Here is a 22793-nt window from a genome sequence, read left to right on the forward strand (position 1 = left end):
CCTCCTGTGCCCCTGTCTACCACAGTCTTACAGATGGGGGAGCAGGGATGGAGGCACCTGCCTATGGCACAGAGATCACGTGTGGGAGGGCTGCCTCTGGTCTTCCCACCTAAACTTAACGACCTGATGCTTCCATTTCAATAGCTGCCCAGGAAAAAAGTGTGATGGTTAATCAGATTCCATGAATATCACTCTTGTCCCCAACTTTAAACTCTCATTTGTCCACAGGAAAAATAGTTTTAATGTCCTTGATATTGTATCCTTCTGATTTTCCTCAGATTAACTTAGATTCAGGCTACCTTCTGAAGTCAACAGGGAATGTTTGATTATCAATGTCAAATTCAAATCCAAAATGTTTCATTTGTCATTCTCCCAAAATAGGAGTATGAAATATAGGAACATTTAAAAAAATTTTTTTAACATTTATTTATTTTTGAGAGACAGAGAGAAGCAGAGCATGAGCAGGGGAGGGGGAGAGAGAGAGAGATACAGAATCTGAAGCAGGCTCCAGGCTCTGAGCTGTTTGTTATCACAGAGCCTGATGCGGGGCTCGAACTCAAGAACTGCAAGATCATGACCTGAGCTGAAGTCGGACACTCAACTGACTGAGCCACCCAGGTGCCCCAATAGGAACATTTTTTATCAGAGATGCAGTAACATCCTTTAATTTCATCTGCACCAGTGCTTCTCAATGAAAGATTATTTTTCTCCCTAGGGGACATTTGGCAATGTCTAGAGACTTTTTTTTTTTTTTATTGTTACAATTGGAGGATAGGGGTAGGTGAGAGACTGCTGTCGGTTTCTAGTAGGAAGAGGTCAAGGATACTGCTAAACATCCTACAATCCGAAGGACAGCCCCTCACAACAAAGAATTATCCAGCCTAAATGTCAATAGTATTGAGGTTGAAAAATGCTGCCCTAGAGTATAACTAGATATGTAGCTGTTATCATTTGATATAGCAAATAACAAAGTATCATCCTTTGATAAGAAGATTATGGTTATGCTTGAAACTCTCCTTTTTTTTTTTTTTTACTTCTGGATGGTAGTTTTATATCAGACTTACACAGTGGGATGAAACTAACTCAAAGGCTTCTTATTTTCCATTTTGTTACTTATTTTCCTTCACTGGCTCCCAAAGGCAACTGTCCCCAACGTTTAGTTCTTGATCTTCTTCTTTTTTTTTTTTTACAGTTACTTCCTTATTGAAATACATAACATCATCTATGCAAAGTCTTTCATAAATTGGACTTTCATGCAATCCAACGTCTGCATTCTTATTCATTATACATTAAACCACCTCTCATTATTTGGGATGTAATTGTTAATGCATCAGCTGGCTGCCTGCCTGCTTCTGGGTCCAGGGGAAGAAGCTGCACCTGTGAAGAGTGCTACCAACTGAAGCCTGGGAGGGCACAGCTAAGGCCTAGGCAACCATCCTCTCTGGCCCCCACTGGAAAGGATCATAGTCACATCCCACACCTCCTCTCCTCCTCAGAATGCCCTGACTTCCAAAGCTAAGGGCCCTGTAACTGACCCTCACAGGTGGGACCTCCATCTTAGCAGGGGCTCCCTGGCCATTCCAACCACTTCCTCTTTCTTATATTCCAATCCCTTCTACCCCCCACTCCCAACCCTTTCCCCAGCAAGTGATGGTGCATAGCCAACCAATAGGAGAGACTAAGTCAGAGCCACACATGCAAGTCAAGGTGACTGGTAGAGACCAAGTCCTTTCCTCCACATTGCTCCTGGCTTGGCTCCTGTTTCAAAGTCCAGGGACCAACCGGTCTGAGAGTAGAAAAGGGCAATGCCTGAATCAGCTTCTTCAGGGCCCGGGATGTCTGATGTCAGGTGCTCAGCCAGGATCATACTACTCTAAAGACAGTGTCTAAGAGGCAGTGTCTGACAAAGTACAAAAATTGTATAATATAGGAGCATCTGGGTGGCTCAGTCAGTTAAGCATCTGACTCTTGATTTCGGCTTAGGTTATGATCTCACAGTTTCATGAGTTCTAGCTCCACATCGGGCTCCACCCTGACTCTTCAGAGCTTGCTTGGGATTCTCTCTCTCCTCTCTCTGTCCCTCCCCATCTTGGACTCTCTCTGTCTCTCTCAAATAAATAAACAAAAAAATTACAAACATTGGGGTGCCTGGGGGGAGCCTGGGTGGCTCAGTCAGTTAAGCATCCGACTTCGGCTCAAGCTATGATCTCTCAGTCCTTGGGTTCCAGCCTTGCGTCAGGCTATGTGCTGACAGCTCGGAGCCTGAAGCCTGCTTTGGATTCTGTGTCTGTCTGTCTCTCCCCCGCTCATACTCTACACATCTCTCTCTCTCTCTCTCTCTCTCTCTCTCTCTCTCTCTCAAAATCTCAAAAATAAATAAACATTAAAAATTTTTTTTAAAAATTGGGGCGCCTGGGTGGCTCAGTCGGTTGACTTCGGCTCAGGTCACGATCTCACAGTTTGTGAGTTCGAGCCCTGCATCGGGCTCTGTGCTGACAGCTCGATCCTGGAGCCTGCTTTGGATTCTGCGTCTCGTCTCTCTGCCCCTCCCCCACTTGTGTTCTGTCTCTGTCTCTGTCTCTCAAAAATGTAAAAATAAATGTAAAAAAAATTTTTTTAATTATAAAAATTTTATAATCTATATTTAGCTCTTTATTGTTATTTTGAAAAACTGGACTTTAAAACTCCCTCTCAGAGACTCCCTGTATCACAGTACACCCAAATATACATTTCTTGCCTTTGTCCGTTCCTGAAACTTTTTCCCAAATCTCCAAGTATCCAAAATAACTGATGAACTTTTCCTTTGGACTTCTTATCATCCCTTCAAAGCCAAATCTGAAATTAAACTCCCAGGTTGTCTTCCCCTCCTAACTTCTCTATGTCTGCTCACATTACACAATTCCTCCCGCTGCCCGATTTAAGCTCAGAGTCCCTCTCTGACAGCCTTCCTCACGTGTTCTGGCTTCTCATCCCCCAAACCTGTCAATTCTCCTTTATTCTCTCTAAACTGTCCATTTCTTCTCCACTATCACCGCCCAATGCTTAGGCCCTTACTGTCTCATGCAATCTGTCCACATCCTTTCTGAAGAAATTATACCTTGTGTCAAGTGACAAAAATAATACAATTGAGCAACCAGTTTGATATCCTTTATTCAAGAGAAGGCCATTCATGGACTGGGGGAGGCAGTGCCTCACAAGCAGTGGAACACTTCCCACAGGATTTGGGCGCGAGGGCAAGTCTCACAGAGCATTAGAAGAGGCAACCCGGAAACAGTGCATGGTTGGCTGGGAGGCTGGGGATTTCCTTATAAGGCTCACATTTCCCTTTTGAAGTATTTGAGTAGCCAAAGTTGAGTTGGAGGCTTGTATGTTGAGTTTCCTTGACAGGAGTTTCCAGTAAGCACAGGCTGACTTAGGTTTAGATTTTGTGACATGGACTGGGCCACTGGTCCATTTTGTGGGTCCTGATATACAAATTAACTTTATCACTTGCATGTCTTTTGATCCACAACACTTAGCACAAATCTTAGCACTGTGTTTGCTGATTGGTTAGAATTTAAAGTAATTATTTATAGGATGTGTAAATGAGCAAACAAATGGTCTTCTGTACCTAACTGATTTATACATTTAAAAGTACTGATTTGTACTTATTTTCTCCTGCTTCTCCATTAAATTATGTGCATCGAAGTCAGTATAACCTTAATGTGACCACTTTCTTTGAGTGCCTACTGTGTGCCAGGCATCATTCGTCGTCATTTTTACCTTTACTATCCCGGGTAATCCTTACAGCTCTGAGGAAGATATTATTCCTGTCATTGTTATTGTTATCATGCTCATTTAACAGTCAAGGAATCTATAATTCAATGGTACTTGGTAACTTTTCTGAGTCCATATAGCTAATTAGTAGCAGAGTGGTCACTTGACACGATATCCAAAATCCCTGCTGTTTCTGTGCCACGTGGCTGCTTCTTGGGATTATCTGTACATTTTATTTTAAGAATCTGAGTACAGAAAAACTATTGGTGACAAGAATGTAAAAGGGCCCTCTACTATTTTCACCTAGTTTTTGCATCCTGATGTTAGGACACAAATACCATTTAGATATCTAAATCTTCGAGCGCTTTTCACTAAGAACTGCCTTCCTCCTCAACCTCACACTGCAGCCAGGCCACACCTAATAACACCACAGCTACCCACACCCAAGCTTGACCATTGAAATGCCATGAGGCTAATCTATCTCTGCTGGTCATGTGAAATAAAGATAAGCAAATCAGGATACATGGGGGACACGCAGGATACATGCATGGACAAGTGGAGAAAGCTAGCTGGTATTCAGAGAATACAGAATGAAGCAAACACCCAGAGAGAAGTCTTAACAAGAAGCCATGTGGATCTAGGGGGCAGAAACTTAGGGTAGCTGCTAGAGTCTAAAGATTTTCAGACCCCGTTTTTTGAGAAATCCATATCATATACATTTGGGATGTGAAAATATTTTTGTCTCTACTTGTTGATCCTTTTTCATCATGGATATTTTGATTCGGAGAATCTTGTTTGCAATAGATTTTGCCCATTTCCATTTTTTAAAAAATGTTTATTTATTATTTTTGATAGAGAACAAGTGGGAAAGGGCAGAGAGAGAGGGAGACAGAGGATCTGAAGTGGGCTCTGTGCTAACAGCAGAGAGCCCAACATGGGGCTCAAACTCACCAACTGTGAGATTATGACCTGAGCTGAAGTTGGACGCTCAACTGACTGAGCCACCCAGGTGCTCCTTGCCCATTTCCCTTTTGAAGCATTTGAGTTGCATTGATCCAGGAGCATTAATCATAGGAGTGGCACTCAGAGTCAAAACCAGAGCACAGGACTAGAAGTCTGCAGTCCAGACAAGACCTTGCCACTACCCTGCACAGACCTGGCCCAGTTACTTTATTGTCCTGAAACTACTTGCCTAGATATACAATGAGACTAATATTTGTCCTACTCTGTAGTATGGTTATCAGAACAAACTAAAGCTTATATGACAGAACTTCAAAAAAGAGTAAACTTAAAGTATTATTTTGACTCATGATTTCAAAATCAAAACAAAACAAAACAAAACTACATACTTGATGAATTTAAGTGGTTTCAAACTAGAAACAAGACCAGTATCATATCTTTAAATAACATAAAAGGATTTCTGGTATATTTGTCTTACACTTTTCTGTACTTATCAAAATATCCACAGTAATATCAATAATGTTCTTTAAAGAGAAGATAGATGGATCATAAACATGAAATTCAGCAGGTGCATTTACCTTGCATTTGTATATCAGTGCGTTCCTGGTGCACCAAATGAGCACAACTTGTGATGTAATCAATTATGATTTTAGCTGTATGTTCTTTTAACATTTTTTTTCAGTGGTGGTGCTGGGAGGAAAGGTTCTTCCCTTCCTCCTACAATGGATACTTGGCAGTCACACAACTTTTCTAATCACTCTCAGATAAAAACATCTTACAGCCATATTAAATCAAAAACACAGTGTCAGTCTGGTCATTAGAATTCACAGCCCGAAGCAATAATTAAATCAGAACTTGTTCTGTGTTATGCCTTCTCTGCAGCTATTAGCCAGAGCTGGGACAAGGGGGGAGGGCAGAGGCCATCTTCTGCTCTTCCCATGTTCATGGTTCTCCTGGCTTCCTAGTAAAGCTTTGATCCTTCGGCTAGCCCCAGAGAGAGGGGAGATGGGGGACAGAGCATAGTCTGGTGTGGCAAGTATTGTTGCATCCGATGTTGGGGCCCCTGGATGGCAACTATTTAACAGCGACTCTTTCTTCAGTTGGTGTTTTCATGAGTCCCTTAAAGAGTCCTGACTATGGAACATGCAGTTCCTCATCTTTCACCGTTTCTGCAGTTGACAGGGATCTGGTGGTCAGCTTCCAGCTTCCCACTGGGATCGCATTGCCTCCTCGACAGGTTCTGTTGGGCAGATGACCCACCTCTGGCCCACACACATGCTCTCCTTGTCCCAGTCTTCATGGTACTTAATTACTTCCCAAAAGCAGGCCTCTCCACTCTCCTTACCCTGCCAAAGCCACATGAACTTTTTTGGTAATGCATCAGTCACATGAAGGACATGTCAGCTCTCTAACAGGTTCATTGAAGCCCACTCTCCCTGGGCTGGAGGTGAAGAATGTAGCTCTACTCCTTGCCCACACCCTACTTGGGTGGTGGTAGAGATGCCCATCAGCTTTTTCTAAAGTACTCTCTTTACAAATCCTCCATTCTTGTTCTACATGTTGCCTTTTTATGATATGCTCGATCTGATTTAGGGGTTTAGTAGTTGTGGAACTGGTTAGTAAAGCTTTCTGTTGTAAACTTTGTAGGTGGTAGTCTGCCTATACTCACTTTGTTAGCTCATATCTATTATATTGGTGCCTCAGTTTCAACTGAGGCCTAGAGAGTCCTATTTCAACATCCTTTTACAAGTGATTATTTGTAACAATGGCTCTCCAGTGGAGGGAAACCTGCTCTTTCTTCCAATCCACACACATTGCACAGGCTCAATATGGAGCCAGGTTAATCATCATCAAAGAAGCCTGTGACCCAGTATGGACAAGAGGAAATAAGATAGACCCCCTATATCCTTGTCTCTTACAGTCCACTTGGACAGTTTTTAAACAGTAAGAATCTGAGTTCAGGTGCCTGGGTGGCTCATTCTGTTAAGCATCCGACGTCAGCTCAGGTCATGGTCTCGCAGTTTGTGAGTTTGAGCCCCTCATTGGGCTCTGTGTTGACAGCTCAGAGCCTGGAACCTACTTCAGATTCTGTGTCTCCCTCTCTCTCTGCCCCTCCCCTGCTCATGGTCTGTCTCTCTCAGTCTCTCTCTCTCTTTCTCTCAAAAATAAATAAACATTAAAAAAAAAGAAGAAGAAAAAAAGAATCTGAGTTCAAGACATCATACCAGATCCTCACAGTAATAAAATAAGGAAATATAATGTGGGCACTGTGTTCGGGGAAATTGTAGCCTATTGTGAGAGCAAATGGATATATAAACAATACAAAAGAGTATATCAGAAGGCAGAGAAAGAAAATGAGGGGAGAAAGGAAGCAAACAAAGGAAACAGTGAGCAAAAGATGGGAGTGTTGAATATGAGTGAAATTTAAAACTACCAAGCTTTGGTTCTTTGGAACCCTAATGTGTAAGACCTTTTAGGAATAGACTCAGGTTAATAATCCTGCATTAAGCAGGGGGAACAGGGCCTCACATAGGGCTCATGACATTCTCTAGAAAAGCAAAGCACTTCTTTCTCTATAAAAAAGGAGCATGTATTTTGAAACCCTTGGCTTTAGAAGCAAAATGCAAACCCTGCATTAGATGATTTTTCTATCTAATTCTCTCACTGTCATCCAACTTCTCCTTTACCCTTATCAATTGCAGGAGGAAATAAGCTAACACATCAACCTTTCCATCTGAACTGGGCTTGGATTTCTCTGGAGAAAGAATACTACATTGTGGATGAAGACTCCACGTTCTTAGAAGTGACCCTCACGCGCAGAGGGTATCTTGAAGAAACATCCTTTATCAGTGAGTAAATTTGGATTGGTTGATGGTAATAGGTAACAGAAACATGACATCTAAGCTTGGAAACAATTATGAGAGAACAGATTGGAAGAGAATCAGCAACCGGTTTGGGGAAACTTCTAAAGAAAATGTATGGAATGGTGCCATAGTTTTTACTCAATGTGAGTTATGGGCTTAAATATACACTCCAACTTTTCATCCTCCTCCTCCTGTTGGGACTTTCCTGGAAGGTTACATTATTTCTCTTTCCAACCCAGAAGATGCCAGGAAAATTTCATAGCCACATATCACAATCCCCAAGTCACTCAGTTTCTTTTCAAGTTGTTTTTAAGCATATAATACATGATTATGCTTAGTTCCAGCTATTTCTTTTGAAAAATTATTTGTGAGTACATGGTAATTATTATGTTTTGTTGTAGCTATTCTTTTGATTATATATAATTGTTTTCACCCTGCTATTAGATTATAAATTCCTCCAAAACATGTACAGCATCAAATTTTTCTATGTTCTACAACTTGGGGTAAACAGATATATAATGACTACATAATACATGTCATTATCATCATTAATTATTAACAATAATTTTTGTAATAATGCATTAGATTTTTATAATATCTGTAGCTGCCAAAACTTTCAGAGATCATTTTGTCTTTATTTTTTGCTAACTATTGACAAGACAGATAGGAGTGTGTTATCTTCATTTTACAAATGAGCTTCCTGAGTTTCCCAGACATTCGGAATCGAGAGACCTGCCAACATATCAAAACTATTTGGAGAGAAGCCAAGAAGGAGACGGCTGAGAACAGGCAATTAAGAAAAGACAAGCTTTTCCCCAGTCTCCTCTCCAGGCCTGAGGCTCTGGGATCAGACTGTTCCCCTAGGAAAAGAGGTCAGCATAAGAACACTCTGATTTCTGGGTGGTCCTCAGCCTTAGTCTATGCTGCGGGTTACTTTCTCAACACACAGTAGAACCTAGTGCAGGAACTTCAGGTGAAATATGCCTCCTTTTTCTTTTAGGGTTCTGTCTTTATAATTCTTTATCTCAGGGATTTCTCATAGGCACAAGATTGGGGTATGTCAAGAAGTATTTTCATATCCTGCCTAAGGAAAAAACTCATCTATCTGCCCAGAACCATTTGGATGGTTATAGAGTAAACTCTTCAGAGAGATGTCCCTAGCCTCCCTATCTGAACCAGCCCCTACACAGGTGCTATCCCCATGTCCTGCTTTATTCTACATGGACCATCCCTGGCATGCCTCATATGTCCATCTGTCCACTGTCTGTCTTCCTCAGTAGATTTCCAGCTCCACTAGGGCAGGTACTACATCCTGGGTAATTCTGAAAACAGCATGGGGCATATGGTAGTCACCCATGTATTGTTAAGTAAACTACATACAGTCAATTCTTCTGTCCTACAAAACACTACTTAAAACCACATCAACACCAAAGTAGGGAACCTTAGTGCTGCAAGAAGTCCATCTAATCCCTTCACCCATGCTGGGGCTGGCAGTCAAAGTGAAGGAGCTAGAAGAAAACAAGACAAAGCAAAACAAAACAAACCAACTGTGGGGTTTGAATTCCTGCTCTGATACATATTGTTTTTTGTGATGCTTTAATGACCTTCAATGTCTTTATCTGTAAAATATCCATCTCAAGATTAGTAGATTAAATATGATGTGTGTAATTCAATCTAACATAGTCCCTGGCACACATTAAATACTTAATAAATGTTAAATATCATTATTATATCATGGCACTCAAAATCCAACAGAATTGAAATCACTTGTTTATCTTCCCTTGTAAACCTCTTTTTTTTTATAATTTATTTATTTTTGAGAGGAGGGAAAGGTCAGAGAAAGGGAGAGAGAGAAAGAATCCCAAGCAGGCTCTGCACTGTCAATGCAGATCCCGATGTGGGGCTCAAACTCACAAACTATGAGATCATGACCTGAGCCAAAATCAAGAGCAGATGCTCAACCGACTGAGCCCCCAGGCCACCCCGTCTTCTAAACCTCTTAAAGGGTAGTGGTGGCTGTACCTCAGCATTGCATTCTTAGCACGTCACACAGAGTGCTCACCAAATATTAAGTAGTCATGTTCCTATTCAATTTATACAGCAGTACCCCCTACCTCTGCTTAAGCTGTGGCTAAGGACAACAGACACTCCCTCTTCTTATTTTCTCCAATTCCAACATGTGGCCAGAGGAGGCTCTTCCTAAATATTGAGCATTCATTCTTGGTTACCAAACTAGTATTGATGCAAGCTTTCTTCAACAGTTTTTAAAAGTCAACACAAGCTCTCTTACCTTGGAAATTATTTTCACACTCTATAGATGTGGGTGTCTTTGAAAAGATATCAGATTCTCTGAGAATGAGTCAGAGGAAAGGGTAAAAGGAGCTATTCAGCTCATTTTATGTAAAGCTTTCCACAATAGCTGGTGTCAAGTCATAATATTCAATTTCATACACTGGAACAACTACAGAGTCTTCACCTTATAATGAGAACTAAAGTGATGAGGTGTAGGTATTCTTGCTGCATTAGGCTTTCTTTGGGATGTTGGAATCAAACCAAACAATCTAGAATACTGCTTGAACATTTTGTGGTGTGGGGAGGCTCTATTCAGCCTGGATAGAGTAGCACCTTTTACCCTCATACCTCACATTGAGTACTTTAACACTGTGTTGCTGGTGTTCAGTTTCTTCAGTGAGTCTCTGATTTCCTATTTCCTCACAGACCTCAGATCTATCCCCATCTCTCCATTTTCACCAACAGCACCCTATGTGTCTGGAAAATTACTCACAATTCTCTTACAATCATAAATCGCTAGATACATAAGGAATCAAGCCACGAGGAGTACAGATCTGCATGAGAAAAAAAATTAATTTAATTAATGAAAATTATTAAAATTATTAGATACAAAATATTCACTCAATAAATACTCATGGAATACTTATTACATGCCAGGCACTGTTGTAATCACCAGCAGTGCATCAGTGAACAAAACGGCCGAAGATCTCCACCTCCATATGGTGCACACACATTCTAGTGGCTTCTTTTTTAGACTCTGAGCTCTCTGGAAGCTAAGACAGTTTTGTACTCATCTCTGATAAGCACCTGGTAGAGTTTGGCACATCAGATGCCCTCAATAAATATTTGTAAAATAAATAAGTTGAAGACTGTTCTCTCTTTTTGTCACTCCTCCTTCCCTGCTTTCCTCTCACTTCCCTGTACTTCTACTTACAAATACTCTTAGCCAATAAGTATAGTTTATAAATGTCTCTTGGGAACATTAAAAGAAGTAATTTCCATGTTATCTGTTTTTCATCAACAAAAGAATCTTCTTTGAAAGAAGAATATTTCTTCAGTCACTTGGCTTTACATTCATGGTCTCCCAATTCCTATTTAGGCATTGTAACCAAAGATGAAACTGCAAAGAAAGATAAAGATTTTAAAGGAAAGTCCCAGAAACATGTCCAATTCAGTCCTGGACAGACTACAGCCAAGTGGAGAGTGAGAATTATGTCTGACAATAAATATGAGGCTTCAGAGACCTTCCAGATCATTCTGTTGAACCCTGTCATGGCTGCACTGGAGTTTCCAGAAATGGCAACTGTTGAAATTGTAGACCCTGGAGATGGTACGTGGTTTCTCTTGATATGATTTATCAACCAGTACATGTTCCTGTGTCCATTGCAGGCATTATACCTCCTCCCTCGGACTCCATAAGCCACTGAATGTGTTCATACCATTTAGGATTTAAAGCTAAGTAGATCACTTAAAGGCAGTAATTTTTCCTTTGCCTTTTAAGGTATTTTTAAAGAAATAGAAACAGAAATTATTGAAATAGACATGACTTTACCAGCATCCCTTTAGAATATGCACAAGACCTTGTAGTTAACTTTCTACACACTCAGTAGGGCATAGCCTTGCCCCCAGATGGCTAATTCTCAGGGGTCATTCCAGGCCCACTATCTTCTCACAATTTTCTGGGAGCTCCCCACCAGATCAGAGGGGCACTTTAGATATCCCTTGTCCTAGATGCAGCTTCTGGGAGCAGTCAACTTGGTTTTAGTATGTGTTCCAAAAAGTTCTGTTATAGTTGTGTATCATATTCTTGAATTCACAGATTCATTTTATTCATTTATTTGTTCATTCATACAACAAATATCTCCCAAGAGAAAGGGGAAGAAAAGTTTTAACTAATAATTGTGCTACTTCCTGCCCCTTTTTGTAAAAGAAGAATACTCCTTAAAGGGAGGTTTTAAAATTCATCTTTGAATTTTAATTAGACACATTGATTATCACAGTAGTTGAAAGAATTCAGGTGTCACCTAGGATTGCATGACTTACTACCAGGGCATAAGTCTGAGTTAAATTCACAAGAATGCATGGAGAGTCCTCTGTATTAGTATGTCCTAAAATGCATAACAGAGAACAGTAGTATAATAGAATTTCTACAACAGGGTCAGAAAGATTTCCATGGACCAAAGAAATCTAGAAATTAATTATTTCAAATATCGTCCTTCCTTTGAAGCATCATAATTCATGCTAGCATATTAATGTTTCTAAAACACTCGCCTGTAAAGAAACCTGTTTAACTTTGTTTAACCGGTTTTCCCAAACTAGACCATGGACTTTTTTTTTAATTTATTGTCCTTACGGAAAATCCTTTAAAATCTCTTGGTTATAGTTTTCTTGAAATACAATTTGGGAAATATTATTCTATACGCTTTGCATTTTGGCAGACAAAAGTAGAAAACATTGCCCTATCACCCAGTGAACAAATAGAAAACATTGCCCCAATACCCAATCTTATCAGTTTTATTGATAACAACACTTAGACACATGAATCAACTATGAAAGCCAAATGTTAAGATACATGGCTAAAGCAGTAAGAGTTCTGAGGTGAGAAAGTAGAGAGAACATCATAGTCCTAAGCTGTTAAACCTCCTGGAGGAGGGAGGGTTTGAGCTGAGTCTTGAAGAATAAATGAGATTTGGCATGGATGGAAAGGAGTAGCCTTTTCAAAGTGTGAAAATAGAGAACATATCTGAATAACCCAACATTAATGTATTTTTCCAAGTTTTTTCACATGACATTAATAACTTTAGCTTACTTTTAGCTTCTTCCATTATGCCAGGTTTTTGAATCAAGGTATGTGAAGACAGTAGACTACCACTGGAGGGTAAAATGGAAGAAAGAAAATTATCACTTTTCTTCTTCCTCTGTAACTCAGGACCAATATTTACTTGGAGGTAGTAACTGTTGAAACTAATTTAGGCAGCAAAATAAAGAAGAAAAAAATTAACCCATAATTAACTACACAATTCAACATTGAATTCTGGGTTTTCACTTAGTAATAGTTCCAAAAGAAGAAAGTATAGTATACAATATTTTCCCTTCTTGCTTTCAAGAGGAAGATTCTATGCGTATATATGTTATGAAGGAAAGAACTGAAGAAGTTAAATATGGTTTGATCCAGATAGTTACTTCAGTTGTCCACTTGACGCTGTGAGTAGGAACAACCCACTTTAAATTTTTATATTTTTAAAACAAACACACATAAAGCGGTGCCTGGGTGGCTCAGTCGGTTGGACAGCCAACTTTGGCTCAGGTCATGATCTCACAGCTCGTGAGTTCAAGCCCCACGTTGGGCTCTGTGCTGACAGTTCAGAGCCTGGACTCTGCTTTAGATTCTGTGTCTCCCTGTCTCTCTGCCCCTCACCCACTCACACTCTGTCTTTCTCTGTCTCTCAAAAATAAATATTTTTAAAAATTTTAAACAAACACACATATTTAATTTTACAGTGTGCATGCTTAATGAAAAGCCCTGGAAAACATTGAAAAGCCCAAAGAAAAATAGTACACACAATTCCATCAACAAGAGATGACCAATATTCATATTTCAGTGAATATTCTGGTAAGGTGTATACATGCATAAATACACACACATGTGCCTGCATGCAGGTGCACACACTGGACACAGTAAATTTAAGTGAGAATATTATTTTTAAAAATAAGGATATGAGCATATTAACTATAATTAAAATAAAAAGCCTGATTAAAAAAAATAAGGGTAGGACCAGCAACTTATTTTTCTCAAAATATTAACTGGCCAGGTTCTTCCACACAATGTCTGTCCAATAAGTGTTGAATAAAATTTTTGTTGAATAAAGCAGGGAAAAAATTTTTCTGCATTAATGAATTAGATTACCTGACCATTAAAAGCTTTTAAAAAAATAAGCAATAAAAATAAAGTAAGGGCAGAAATGTGTGATCTCTATATAAAAGACCTAAAATTTGACCTCAAAAAAAAAAAAAAAACAAGACACAATTTCCGCAAGATTTTCCTTTCCATTTTAGTGCTAGCTTTCCTTTTTTAACCTTTCAAAAGCCTCCTAAACCCAATTGCGCTGCCTCTCCAGCTCCACTTAATAATAAACATTTCCTATTCCCACTCTATTTCATGTAGTCATTTGTGTTGGAGAAATATAGGGGGCAAAGACTATGTATATTTCTACTCAGGTTACAATATCACCAGTATCACCAATCCAACTGCAGTCTTGATAAAGAGTCTTCTACCATCTTTTCTAGAATCAACAGTTTATATTCCAGAGGCAGAATACAAAATAGAGGAGCATGTTGGAGAACTTTTGATTCCTGTAAGGCGGTCTGGAGATTCTAGCCAAGAACTGATGGTCATTTGCTCTACACATGAAGGTATGAGGCTTTGTGGGGTACAGATACCCAGGAATAAGATTCTTAGGATTGTGGGGATGTGGGGAGTAGCTGAGTGGTAAGTCAAGTGCTTCGGGAGGACTGGGAAGCCTGGACCAGCCCCTGCTCTGTGCCCTGCTGCTTGACAACTTTGTAACCACATGCAGGTGCCCTAACTCCTCTGGAGCTGGTCTCATCAAACAAGGATAAAATTTTACTCAAAATTGGGATGAAAGCGAATGTTGTGACTACCTCATGAAGTTTTTTGAGGGTCAAATGAGATATTTTATGCGGGAATAGTTTAAATATGCTGGTGGAAAATATAAATAAGGGATTCTTAATTTTAATAGCTAGCATTGCATTGAAGAAACAACGCAAAGTAGTCCATATGTCTATTCAATCTCTTCTCTCTCCTCACCCCCAACAATTAAAAATACTCCCTAATTATGGGCCCGGGTGTCCTCACACCTCAAAATAACATCCCATTCTTTCTGACCTCTCCACTTCTATACAGTCAAAATTGAATTGTCCTCTGTCCAATCCCTCAAAGTCATATTTTCTCACTCATTAGAACTATGTAATAAGCAAAAAGGATGGACCTATAAGAAGACCATGCAAATGAGAAGAATAAGCTGTAAAAATAAACTACATTTTTCTATGTTCACACTAGTAGTTCACCTCTGACACCAGATGTGTGCGGGTTTTTCCCACACCAAACAATTCTCCAGTTTCTATGCACACCAGCTGAGTACCCTAAAATTCAATTCTGATGCCATCTACCTGGAGATAACACAGACCCCAAAGGGTAAGAGCTCCATCCCGGAAGACTGCCTCCACTTCAGACACCTATGTCAAGTTTAGGCTGTTAAGGTTGTTACCTGTGTTTCTGAATTACTGGGTATCAATTAGAAGTTCCCACCACCCCTGTTTGTGTTTCTAAAATTTTCTAGAACAGCTCACAGAACTCAAGAAACCATTTACTTACTAGATTACATGTTGTAAAGGACACAACTCAGGAACAGCAGATGGAAGAAATGCACAGGCAAAGTATGTGGGAAGGGGCGCAGAGCTTCCTTGTCCTCTCTGGGTGGGTCACCTTCCCAGCACCTAGACATGTTCGGCAACCCAGAAGCTCTCTAACTCCTTTGTTTAGGGTTTTTGTGGAGGCTTCATTACATAGCCATGATTGATTAAATCATTGGGCATTGGTGATTAAATTTTCTTCCAACTCCTCTCCCCTCCCTGGAGGTTAGGGAGTAAGGCTGAAAATCCCAACCCTCTAATCACTGGTTGGTTTCCCTGTCAACCAGTCTCCATCCCAAGGCTATCTAGGAGCCCTCACCTCTAGTCATCTCTTTAGCATGCAAAAAGAAACATCACTTCAAAGATTCTAAAGGTTTAAGGAGCTTGCATACCAGGAAACAAGGACAGAAACCAAATATATATTACTTATTATGTCACAGGCTAATTTATTCAGAGCTCACCATAGCAAGGGGATCAGCCACCATCACTTGCATTTGGCAGAGACTCAAAGGCAGGCAGAGGATTGAAATGCTTTATTGTGGAAAAAAAGGAAGCTATTCCTTGATTAGAGGCTGTTGGCATAAGGAGGCTGGGGGTCTGCATATTAGATTAAGGAAGTATATTTGGCTTTCTCTGGTTGGTCCTAAATCGGAAGCCCGGGCAAAAATTAGAGAAGCTGGCAGTTACTAACTCCTGACCATTTGAAGCCAATTGTTACAGTGGTAGTGGTTTCACTTCATCGACTGGTTGCTGCAGAGAGATGGTGGGTCAGATTCCTATTTTTATATATGGTCTGACCACTCTCTGTTCATATATCCAATCTGTCCACATCTGTGCTCACACTTGCTAAACATCCAACAATGCACAGCACAGCACCCACAATTAAGAATTATATACCCAAAATATTAGTAGTGCCAAGGTTGAGGAGAGGAATGAGAATAAGTTCTCCTCTGCCCCAAGGACAAGGAATTTGGCAGTAAGCAGATAATTCATTTTGAGATTTTCAAAGCCAACTACAAGGACAAGCCCCTGTAGTACATCTTCACGATCTTCATGTTTGTGTTCAGCTGTATGTCTAGAGATGAACTGCCCTGTCGCCTATTCTGTAACTAAGACTGCCCTCTTGAAGGGATCAACTGCACTGCCAGCTACATGTAACTTCAGAATCTCTTAAGTTTTAACCTGCTGTTCCCCCATGTGGGAAGTGAAAAGCAACAAGAAGAAATAATAAGGTGAGACAGCCTTTGAGTCCTTGCCAGGTGATCCCTGGAAGGCTATGCTTCTCTTTCTCTCCCAAGTCCACACAGGGCTCTGGTTGAAGTCTTACAATGAATGAGGACCTGGGCGTACAGGGGAGTGGCTGTAGGTGGGCCAAGAAGCTGATGGAGAAAGTGCACTCATTCTCTGCTCCACGCTTCCAGATTGGCTTCTGATACCAGTGGCATATTCTCTGTCCACACCCATACTGTCTGGAAGACAATGATTCTAGAGTTTCCCAGATGTAAATAAGAGGAATGAGGTGGTAAAAAGCCCAACTTGGAAGATCAGTTGCAATTGCTAAGTTGGAAGAGACTGCTAATGTCTGCCTATCCCTCTACTTCTGGAACGAGCTACATTGTAGAAAGACAAGCAGAGCAAACTAAGAAGTTCAGAAGATTTGGCAGTGAGCCAACTAAAATAAGGGGATGCCTCCCCCCAACATGGGAGAAGCTACACCCAGATCTAGCTTCCCATAGAACTCTTCAATGGGACCCAACTTCCAATAAGGAAGCACCTGAATCTTGACCCACACAAAAGACAATTCTCATGCTTTCAGTAAAAAAAAAAATATTTTCTTCCATTTTGAGTTTATTTTTGTGAATGGTGTAAGAAAGTGGTCTAGTTTCATTCTTCTGCATGTTGTTGTCCAGTTCTCCCAGCACTATTGGTTAAAGAGACTGTCTTTTTTCCATTGGATATTCTTTCCTGCTTTGTCAAAGATTAGTTGGCCATACTTTTGTGGGTCCAATTCTCTATTATATAGAATAGAGTCTCTATTCTATTCAATTGGTCTATGTGTCTGTTTTTGTGCCAATACCATGCTGTCTTGATGATTACAGCTTTGTAGTAGAGGCTAAAGTCTGTGATTATGATGCCTCCCACTTTGGTGTTCTTCTTCGATATTACTTTGGCTATTCAGGGTCTTTTATGGCTCCATACAAATTTTAGGATTGCTTGTTCTAGCTTCAAGAAGAATGCTGGTGCAATTTTGATTGGGATTGCATTGAATGTGCAGATTGCTTTGTGTAGTATTGACATTTTAACAATATTTATTCTTCCAATCCATGAGCACAGAATGTTTTTCCATTTTTTTGTATCATCTTCAATTTCCTTCATAAGCTTTCTATAGTTTTCAGCATACAGATCTTTTACATCTTTGGTTAGGTTTATTCCTAGGTATTTCATGATTCTTGGTACAATTGTGAAACTCCACACCCGAAAAACAAATAATCCAGTGAAGAAATGGGCAGAAGACATGAATAGACACTTCTCTAAAGAAGACATCCAGATGGCCAACAGGCACTTGAAAAGATGCTTGTCACTCCTCATCAGGGAAGTGCAAATCAAAACCACACTGAGATATCACCTCACACCAGTCAGAGTGGCTAAAATGAACAAATCAGGAGACTACAGATGCTGGAGAGGACATGGAGAAACGGGAACCTTCTTGCACTGTTGGTGGGAATGCAAACTGGTGCAACCACTCTGGAAAACAGTGTGGAAGTTCCTCAAAAAATTAAAAATAGATCCTATGACCCAGCAATAGCACTGCTAGTAATTTATCCAAGGGATACAGGAGTGCTGATGCATATGGGCACTTGTACCCCAATGTTTATAGCAGCACTCTCAACAATAGCCAAATTATGGAAAGAGCCTAAATGTCCATCAACTGATGAATGGATAAAGAAATTGTGGTTTATATGTACAAAGGAATACTACGTGGCAATGAGAAAGAATGAAATATGGCCTTTTGTAGCAACGTGGATGGAACTTGACAGTGTTATGCTAAGTGAAATAAGTCATACAGAGAAAGACAGATACCATATGTCTTCACTTTTATGTGGATCCTGAGAAACTTAACAGAAGACCGTGGGGGAGGGGAAGGGGGAAAAAAAGTTACAGAGAGGGAATGAGGCAAACCATAAGAGACTCTTAAAAACTGAGAATAAACTGAGGGTTGATGGGGGTTGGGAGGGAGGGGAAAGTGGGTGATGGGCATTGAGGAGGTCACCTGTTGAGATGAGCACTGGGTGTTGTATGGAAACCAATATGACAATAAATTTCATATTAAAAAATTTTTTTAAAGAATAAAAAGGCCAGGGTTTTCCCCTTGGAGAACAAAGCCCCGGTGTTCATGATCACATCCTGACTCTTGCACATCCTTGTGGAACAAGAACTTATAAATCTGTATGTGCATTTGAGTGGCATCGTGGTATTTATCTTCATCTAATCCCCACAGATACTTAAAAGTCTCAGGGGATGAAAGTTTAGTTTGGTCTTTTAAACCTTATAGAAGTCTCATTAAAATAAATCCTTACCCATTCTTATTTTCATGAATAAAATATACATAAGCTCTATAAACAGTGGAATGGAAAGCAAACTCATGCTTTGTACATTAGTAGGAATTCACAAATATTAGAACTGTATTACACTTACAGATGTAGATGAAATGAGTAGATGAAATGAGTGGCTATTTTTATGTTGTACTTTGATGGGGATGTCAAGTTCCCACCATTAAAGTTTCAGTCTGCCATGGCATTGCCTGAACTTGCTACCTGCCCGATTTGCGCATCATCAGTATTCTCACACAATGATATGGGGGCATCGTACTTTAAAGAAATTCTTGGGGTGCCTGGGTGGCTCAGTCGGTTGAGCATCCTACTCTTGTTTTTAGCTTAGGTCATGATCCCAGGGTTGTGGGATCAAGCCCCACATGAGACTCCAACCTGAGCATGAAGCCTGCTTAGTATTCTCTCTCCCTGTCCCTCTGCCCCTCTCCCCTGCTTGCACTAAATAAGTAAATATTTAAAAAATTTATTTGGGAGAAGAAGAAGAGCTGAAGGAATAAACTCTCTCGATGAGTGAGAACTATTACTCCCTAGAGAAATGTCTTAAGCTCAAAGATACCTTGGGAAAGGATGTGTGCAAATTAGTTCTTGGCCCTGTTTTATTGTCAAGATAGATGATATCCATCTTTTTCTTCTCATTAGTTACATCCTTGTTAGGAAACTGCTCTTACTGGGAGAAAAAAAAAAAAAGGCAAATGAAGAGCAAACCACAGAACCTAAAACCAACGTCCCAGGACTGGTACTGAACCATCCTGTGGTTTTGGTCAGCCCCAAGTCAAATATGTTGAGGTTTTTAAATGATCAACTTTCTCCAGTTGTAAGGGACTATGTGGTAAGCCACAAGCCACGGCCCAGCCCCACTTCTCTGATTGGCTTGTTTCTCTGGGTCATGTTAGGAGGCAGAAAGCAAATTATTCTGAGCAGGTTCCAAGTACATTCAAACAAAAGACCTTCTCTTTTTTTTTCTTTAAAAAAAATATTCTGGGGGCACCTGGGTGGCTCAGTCGGGTAAGCATCCGACTTTGGTTCAGGTCATGATCTCACAGTTCGTGAGTTCAAGCCCCTCATCGGGCTCTGTGCTGACAGCTCGGAGCCTGGAGCCTGCTTCAGATTCTGTGTCTCCCTTTCTCTCTGCCCCTGCCCTGCTCACACCCTGTCTCTGTCTCTCAAAAAGTGAATAAACGTTAAAAAAAAATTTTTTTTTACTTCTGTTTCTTTGAGTATAAGTATGTTTGTAGTTTATAGAAGTTATACCTTGCATTTTGGGCGGGGGGGGTCCTTTGGATCATTCAGAAGTTCCTTAACTGTAGGCTTGCTGGGGGTAAACTCCTTCAGTTTTTCGTTTATCAGAACATGTTTTTATTTCAACTTCCATCTTGCAATTCTAGGTTGACGGTTATTTTCTTCCAGCATTTTGACACTTCATCATCTTCCAGCTCCTTGTGCTGTTGTTGAAAAGCCTGCCCATGGTCTAAAGTCATCTTTGCAGTGATCTGTCTTTTCTATGCGTTCAAGATCTCACATTTGTTTGGCTGAATCTGTGAAAGATCTGAGGGCTTTACTTGAGGATGCTTTCCTCCAAGGAGGATTTGTGTTGCTTTTTCCAGGATGTAAGAGCAGCGCTGACCCAGAAACACTCCTGCTCCCCTGCATCCCCAGACTTAATTGTACAGTTTCAGATTCTGCTCTCTGATGGAGCCTTGGCCCGGGGCCCAGTGTCCCCTGAAGTGTGAGACTGCACTTGCTGTCAGGATGCACCAGCTTCCGAGTGGGATTCCCTTCTCTAGCTTTATGGTATTTGGGGTTTGGGGGCTTTAAGATCTTGCTTTTGTTTTATTCTGGCCCTGGAGATTTTCCTTATTCCTATGAGCATAGAAAAGTTAGAATACTATTTCCTCTAGATGATTTGTAGTGGGAGAGCACCCCGGTACACCCCAGTAGTCAGCCAAACTACTGGTAACTCTTCTAGACTCTTCTAGACAGAGCTTCTGGTGCTGCTCCAGCCCAGCCTTTCCCAGCCTTCCTTTCATTCCACTTGCTCCTGCACCTCCCCCAATCATGGACCCTCCTGGGCATGAAATGAACTGTGCCTGGGGCTTCTGACAATAACCTGCTTCAACCAGGAGTTAAATGCTACTTTTCTAAAGAAGAGTGACTTTCTGTCTTGCTGCCCTATTAAAAAAAATCTATGTTAAATGAAATTTGTATGTTTAAAAGAATTTACAATTAAATACTATAATAACTAAAGATAATGTGGGGAAGTAAAAGATGCCCCATCAGGAGATGAATATTTTACTTATGGAGAGTCAATCAGGGAGTTCTCTACCTCAATTTTCTCATTGATAAAGTGCCCTAGCCACCTCAGAAAGTTATCAAATACTGTAATATAGTGATTCAATTAACCTGTAGTGTAGTTTCTTCATAGAACTTTCTCTGACTTTAAGTACCATCTATGATTTTTATAAAGCAAATGTACTATGTAGCTGCATAAACTAAGCCATATAGTCTCTGTAAAGAAACAATTTTTTTTAAATAACTTCATAGATTCTCCCACTCCTAGTGATGTCTGAACAACAGACATATTATAGGAGAGCCTTCTCTAATGTTCCTTGCAAGAATGCTATAGAACAACCACTGGTCAAGTGGCCTAACAAGACTCGAGGCTCAGTTGCTAAAGCATCTTTTTGAAAACAACCTGGAACCACATTCATGCTCCTTGGACATGCTTTATTATTAAAAAAGAGATATGTACAGACTATTGCCAAGGAACCTGATCTTATAACTCAGGTTATATTTGATGTTTTCAGAACAGAATTTTCTCTCTTAATTCCTGGGGATCTTAACTTACTATCAATAAAACAGAGCTTTAATTTTTTTTAACTAAAATAAATACCAGGGGCGCCTGGGTGGCTTGGTCGGTTAAGCGTCCGACTTCGGCTCAGGTCATGATCTCACGGTCTGTGAGTTCGAGCCCCGCGTCGGGCTCTGTGCTGACAGCTCAGAGCCTGGAGCCTGTTTCAGATTCTGTGTCTCCCTCTCTCCCTGCCCCTCCCCTGTTCATGCTCTGTCTCTCTCTGTCTCAAAAATAAATAAACGTTAAAAAAAAAATTTTTTTTTTAAATAAATAAATAAAATAAATACCAGTATTCTCTCTCCTTGCCTGTTACATATAACTGATCATTGGGTTTCCAAATTTAAATTTCCAGAATCCTAGGAAGAATGGACCAGTTAAATAAACTGAATTTTTTTTTTATTAAAAGAGATATAAATTAGACTACCTTTCTCTATCAATGCTTGTTGTTTTAAAATTTTAAAAAAATGGGGCGCCTGGGTGGCTCAGTCGGTTAAGCATCTGACTTCAGCTCAGGTCATGATCTCACGGTCCGTTAGTTCGAGCCCCGAGTCGGGCTCTGGGCTGATGGCTCAGAGCCTGGAGCCTGCTTCCCATTCTGTGTCTCCCTCTCTCTCTGCCCCTCCCCCGTTCATGCTCTGTCTCTCTCTGTCCCAAAATTAAATAAAAAACGTTGAAAAAAAAAAAAATTTTACAGTCTTTATTCTACCTAAATCTGGTCTGCCTAAGTCATTTAAATTACTGTAACTACTTTTTACTCTTTTAGCTCTAAACCTGTTGTGTTGATATTTTTTTTTAATACTGCAGAAAAATATACTGACTTGAACTCTTGGTGGGGATTATAAAATGGTACAACGGCTATGGAAGTAGAGAGGTTCCTCAAAGAATTAGAAATAGAACTGCTATATGGTTCAGCAATTCCATTTCTGGGGATATATCCAAAGAAGTTGGAAGGAATTGAAAAGATATTTGCACACCCTTGTTCATAGCAACATTATTCACAGTAGCCAAAGTGAGGCAATCCAAGTA

At 40.3% G+C, this 22793-nt stretch overlaps 1 protein-coding gene across 1 annotated transcript in view; it reads left to right on the forward strand.

Annotated features, from left to right (window-relative positions):
• The window catches only part of FREM3 (FRAS1 related extracellular matrix 3), a 92752-nt gene that overhangs the window by 52724 nt on the left and 17235 nt on the right, over positions 1 to 22793 (forward strand). The window contains exons 3-5 of the mRNA XM_019420442.2: positions 7419 to 7565; positions 10972 to 11202; positions 14160 to 14285. Of these exons, the coding sequence (XP_019275987.2) occupies positions 7419 to 7565; positions 10972 to 11202; positions 14160 to 14285 (504 nt within the window). The remainder of the gene's footprint in view (positions 1 to 7418; positions 7566 to 10971; positions 11203 to 14159; positions 14286 to 22793) is intronic.

This window comes from Panthera pardus, unplaced genomic scaffold, assembly GCF_024362965.1.
Source record: "Panthera pardus isolate Hobbes unplaced genomic scaffold, ASM2436296v1 HiC_scaffold_13, whole genome shotgun sequence".
Classification (NCBI taxonomy): Eukaryota; Metazoa; Chordata; class Mammalia; order Carnivora; family Felidae; genus Panthera; species Panthera pardus.